The following is a 5,845-nucleotide window of genomic DNA, read 5'->3' on the forward strand; positions in this document are numbered from 1 at the left end:
ACATACAACTTTTCAATCTTGAAGTGTCCTCTATATAGACAAGTCTACTTTTCACGACATGTCCAATGGACATGTTCAGCTGACATGTCCGCGGCACATCTTTAAAGTTTTGAATGTGAAAAATAAAATTTCCAGTTTGAAACATGAAATTCTTGGTTTTAATTTGAGATTTTGGTTTTAAATTTGAATGTTTGAGTCTGAACATGAAATTTTGACTTGCTTGGTGTCACAAACTCAAAATTTCAAATTTAAACTCGAAATTTTCACTCGACAGGCTCTTTTAAAGGAAAAGTTTTGCCTGTACCGTGAGCTTACCGTAAGATTGCCACTGTCATGGACTTTCATTTTTGAACACGGTCAATATTTTTACGATCATTTTTTCCTACACCAAAATATACAGGGTGTTTATTAAGTACTTGTACAAACTTTAAAGGGTGAATCTTTGATTAATTTTAAGATAAAACGTTCATATGAACGTGGGTCCTCAACTGGTTGGTTCTTGAGATACAGAGCCTCCAAAAAAATTTTTTGTTTGGTATTTTGATTATAATTTTGTTCAGTAACATGGCAATTTGACAAAATTCGGGAAACTGGGAGTATTTATGATGAGAAACTAAAATATTTACCTTACTTTTTTGTTTAATGTTAGGGGCGCCATACAGTGTTGTACCTAGATTTAAGTAAGCATAACTTTTTGTGTCACTGTATGTCATTTTTGACTAAACATACGTATTCTCCATCCAATTTTACATACAAAAAATACTCTTAGTATTTGTCGCTGAGAGCAGCCGTTTTGTAAAAAAAACGGGTTTAAAGTTAAACCTGCGTTGGAATTTTGTAATATTTTGAAAAAACAAGTAAAAAAATGTGTCTTATTGATTGTATTGCATTATGACAAATTTAGATCATTTGCAAGACTAAGACGACTAAACTACTTCTACAAATAACAATAAACCAATTTTTTTTTCGATGCCCTGTATCTCAAGAACCAAGCCGTTACAAACCCATATTCATATGAACTTTTTATCTTAAAATTAGTCAGATAATCACCCTTTAAAGTTTGTACAGGTACTTAATAAACACCCTGTATACTAAACTTTGACCAAAAGAATAAAGATATTTCTAGCATTTCCAACCAGATTTAAAAAAAAATCCGGTTTAGACATATAAGTTCTCTGCTAATTTCCACTTTTCAATAATTTTTTACAATTTTGTTGTGAACCAATGTAAATATGTATATCCGTCATGGCCGCCACAAAATTTGAACCGAAGCCCTAATCAGCACTGAATTACTACTACGACTGCGACATTAGCCTTACTTCCATAGTAGCTACAGATTAGAAGGTTGCGCTCTGCCAACAGACAAAGTAATGTCTTCTACCTATTGTAATTTTATAATTCTCCACATAATTCTTGTACCTACCTATACATTTTATTGACATCAGCATGTAATCAATTAACTAGCCTATTTTTATTCATAATGTAAGCTTATATAAATCAATTGATTTATAGTTTGGAGACTGCTATAACAGAAAAGTTATCGGAAGTTGTTGGTAAAACTCAAATTAATAAAAACAAATGTACTGGTTTAAAACAAACGACAATTGATACATTTAAAAAAAATTATATATTGCATATGTCATTGTAAGCTTTAAAAAATGACGAGTTTTATGTTAATCTCGTAAAAATAACATGCTATAATGAAAACGTAAAAAAATTAAGTTAATAAAGCATATTTAAAAAAATTTATAATTTATTTTATTTCAATATATTTCGCCTAAAAATGGACATTTTCCACTGTACATTTGCTGTCAATTGTAGGGAGAACACACTGTACTAGAACAATTTGAACAAACAAAAAATTTGAACAATTAAAAAACATTAACAACTTTTACTTCTAGCGCCATCTAACATTGTCTCATGTAAGTTAAAAAGATACAAAAGGACTAGTTGATGTGTTCTATCATCGGTTATATACAATATAAAATTTTTTTAAAAGTTGGGGAAAATCAGTCTGTCTGTATATCTCAACAAGCAGAAGTGCATTCAGAAAAACTCGTCAAAAATGATCACCGATACGTGACCAATCAGTTAGCGATAATTTCCGATTTTTTATAAAATATTTTCTCCATTTCTTTTCAATTAAATTTTTTAAATTTTTTATTTCATTAACTTTTAGAAAAAAAGGAAAGTAAGTCCTCTTAACTAACATTTAACATTTTTTTTGGTTTTATTTTTCTTTTTTATTTCACCACTAGGTTTGTTTTTTCCAGAAACTAGGCATTTTAAATATTAAAATTACATTGAATCATAAAAAATGGATTTCTTTATTTCTCTCACTAAGTACAGGTTCAAAATATCGACTACGATATATATATTAAAACATTAAATGTACACATTAAAAACAAAGCCATAACTACATCTTAGAAAAATATATAAAAGTTTAACTTATGGCACCTTTCGTTAATAAGTTATAAAATAAAATAATTTAAAAACAATTTTAATAGCTTTGGGAATGTTAAAAAATATACATAAATTTACATATTTCACTAAGAACATTACCATTTTTTCAATAAAGTAAGCCCAAAAGTTGAAACGAAATTGTTACAATAAAAAGCTTCTAGAAAATAAAATAGGAAGAATAATTTGGTGCGATTGGCTTGGCAAGACGAAAACTGGCTTTGAAAATATTCCCTGTTAAAGCAGTTTGAAATATTTAAAATACAAAACAATTTTTTTTTTATACTTTGAAGAAAAACATACGTAAAACTTACATATTGAAAGTGACCGTTTTTTGACTGTTACTGTTCTTCACGTTGTTCAACAAAGCCGCTTCGAAAGCCTGCAGAGATTTGTTGACCCTAGCAAACAACAAACTCAAATTGTTCTCGTTCTCTAAAGGTTGCAAACTAGACAACGTCTGGTAGATTTGGTTCATCGAGCTGGTGATCTCCGCCTTGCTCATCCTCTTGGCAGGTTTTATCACTTTCGTCCACTTCAGATTACTCACAAAGTCACTGATATTCTCAAAACTACTCACGTCCAACTTACTCAGCAACAATGAAGATTGTTTTCTGTTGGACGGGTCTGTTATAACCATAGAATCCGAAGTGAACGTGCAGAGGAGTCCGTTTTTCTGGCACCAATTTTTTATATTGTCCAAAATGTCACTTTGACACACCATATCGTTTTCGTCTGTTAATACACCTTCCAATTCTTCCAAAAAGTTTGTTCTGTAGGGAGACAAGCTAACGTCGCTGCTGGCGGTGTTCATTACTCGAACTTTGGATTCCAGTTCTGCTTTGTATTTTTCGGCTTCGGCGAGTTCCTTCAGTTGGGTCTCTCTGGTCTCCATAAACCTCCGTTCCCAATTCCTCTGCGCCTCAAACAACTTATTTTCTGTTTCCGTTAGTTTATTTCGTAGCTCATCTAGTTGTTCGCTGTTACTGTCATTAATTAAAATTAAAGACGATGACGACAGAGACGATCTTTCGTAGTCCTGACGCAAAGCTCTTAATCGCTCGACTTCAAGTCTCAATTCTCGAATGAGGCGATCGTGCGGACTCTCGTTCACCCGAGCCCTATTCACTATTGATCTCGCTTGACAGGCGTATCTCAGAGTAGCTAAAGTTTCTTCCAAATGGTTGCCGGCTGGTGATATGGTGGCCAACATGGAAGTAAGTGAGTTTCCCCCTAAACTTTCCTGCAAAAAAAAGTTAAGTAACATCTCCCTTTATTTTTTTATATTTTGGTGAAGGAGTAATAATTATCTTCACAAATTAAAGTTATTTACTACCAAAAATATTTTCAGCTTTACTTTCATAATTTACAATATCTTCATATGAAAAGAGTTAGTTGAGTAACCAAAAAATAATATTTAATACGTTATTAAACTTACCCTCAGTAGCCACGTTAAAACCGAGTCCCGATACGGCACAAACTGGTTTTTCTTCTGGTCAGCCAAAGCAGAAATAACTTTCCCTAAAGTCAACAGAGATTTATTAATGCAGACACCTTCTCGTATCTTCTCTTCGCTGTTGTGTGAATTTCCCAGCCTTTCGCTTCCAGCCAAATCGACTAGACTAACCTTACTCCTTCTACTGACGTCTTTATTCTTCAACCCTTCCGACAAGCTTAATTCTATAGAAAAGATGCTGTGAGACCTTGACGATTTCTCATTCATACTAGTGGCCGCTGTTGCTCTGTTCTTATTGCCCAATAACAACCAATTTCTTAATTCCTTGTAAGTTTTGACTGTGTGTACACTTAAATCGACTACGTAAGGCCCCCACACAGGGTGCTCTCTAACTTTTAGTGGCGTTCTACTGTTAGATATGCCACTTGCTAGTAAATCGTGGATTTTCTCATTGTAAATTTCGAAGTAACTTACTTCTACAGTAGCTATCCAACCTTTACTCAAGGTTTCTACCCGTTCAAACAAATCCCTGCAAAATCTTGGTGTTATGCCCGAGTACTGATCTGAATCAATGTCAACTATTTCACACATATTCTTGCCCATCATACTAAAACTTTTTCCTGAACCTGTTTGGCCGTAAGCAAAAAGACAGGCATTGTATCCACGAAATGCACTGTTAAGTAACGGTTTACCGATGGTCATAAATACGTCTTCTTGAGTAGCGTATACTGGGTTACATTCATCGCAAGACCAAAGTATGTGATCGTACTGAAAGATATGATCCATACTCATACCAGAAGTAGCATTTGGTTGGGATCTTATAATCAGTTCGTTATCTCGAACTCTGACGACATCTGTAGCCCCTACACAGGCAAGTTCTTTGGCATTCATAGGACGAATTCTTACTGCTACAGTAAGATTACTTACTTCATCAAATTTGTCCTTACTGCTTCGTCTCTTGGAAGACGAAATGGGGGTTTCTAAAGTTACATTACTAAAACACTCTGGAGTGTCAGATGAAGATTCCAGTTTTCTTGATTTTGGAGTAGAGTAACTGCTTTTTGGTGTGGCAAATTGGCTTCTTGGTGTATTTTGTGCTTTTTCAATCAGGCCGGGTGTTCGTGATGTTCCTAACCTTCTAGGAGTTGCGAAATTATTTTTGGGGGTACCAGAAGCTGATAAAGCCATAGCTTATATTTTTTTACACATGCAAAATTGTACACCTAATTATAGGCATGTATATAGCTTTAAAGAACTACAATATGAAAATATCTTAAATGCAATATAAAAATTTAACCGTTTAAAAGGTATTCAAATATTTCAAACATCTGTCAACAGTAACAACAAGAGCGCAAGCGCTCTGGTGGCAAATTTCAAAAATTGAAAATGTCATAACTTCGAAGTAACAATAAAGGGAATGAATATTCACAACCTGTGTAGGACATATGTCCATTGCTTATAACGCCAAACAAGTTTACACATATTTAGATTTTTAAAGAGTTATAATATCATATACCATTCAGTTAGCCGAATCTTATATTTATGATAGTATAATAGATAATAATAATCTCAGTTCCTAGCGGGCAGCCGACCAGAGCACACGTGTTTTGTGAAAGTGTAGTGCAAGGAGCAAATTCTACCTGCCTTTATTAAGGCTACCTGGAAAGAATCCCTTTCTTTCCTTTTAATCACCGACCTAATCCCCGGCTTAAGCATAGACGCCGTCGGCATCTTTGTTACAGCACCTGTGCCGGGGTTATGCCCAGGTAAGTTTTTACTTATTTATCAGTTATTTGCATTACTTTAGAATACATTTCTTTAAAATTGCGACCCCCGACAAACAATATACCAGACAGACAAATACACCAAAAGACACGTACGCCCCCGTGAGGGGGCATCCCCACACGACTAACACTTACACACCTTCCC

General features: G+C 34.1%; 1 protein-coding gene across 1 annotated transcript; it reads right to left on the minus strand.

Annotated features, from left to right (window-relative positions):
- Positions 1 to 2,513: 2,513 nt before the first annotated feature.
- LOC108904755 (kinesin-like protein KIF14) lies at positions 2,514 to 5,187 on the minus strand. The gene is made up of 2 exons (XM_018707425.1): positions 3,899 to 5,187; positions 2,514 to 3,703 (listed from the first exon to the last, which is right to left on the minus strand). The coding sequence occupies exons 1-2, from the start codon at positions 5,102 to 5,104 to the stop codon at positions 2,771 to 2,773; spliced, it is 2,139 nt and encodes a 712-aa protein (XP_018562941.1). The 5' UTR covers positions 5,105 to 5,187; the 3' UTR covers positions 2,514 to 2,770.
- Between the last annotated feature and the right edge of the window lie 658 nt (positions 5,188 to 5,845).

Source organism: Anoplophora glabripennis, unplaced genomic scaffold, assembly GCF_000390285.2.
Source record: "Anoplophora glabripennis isolate ALB-LARVAE unplaced genomic scaffold, Agla_2.0 scaffold171, whole genome shotgun sequence".
Lineage (NCBI taxonomy): Eukaryota > Metazoa > Arthropoda > Insecta > Coleoptera > Cerambycidae > Anoplophora > Anoplophora glabripennis.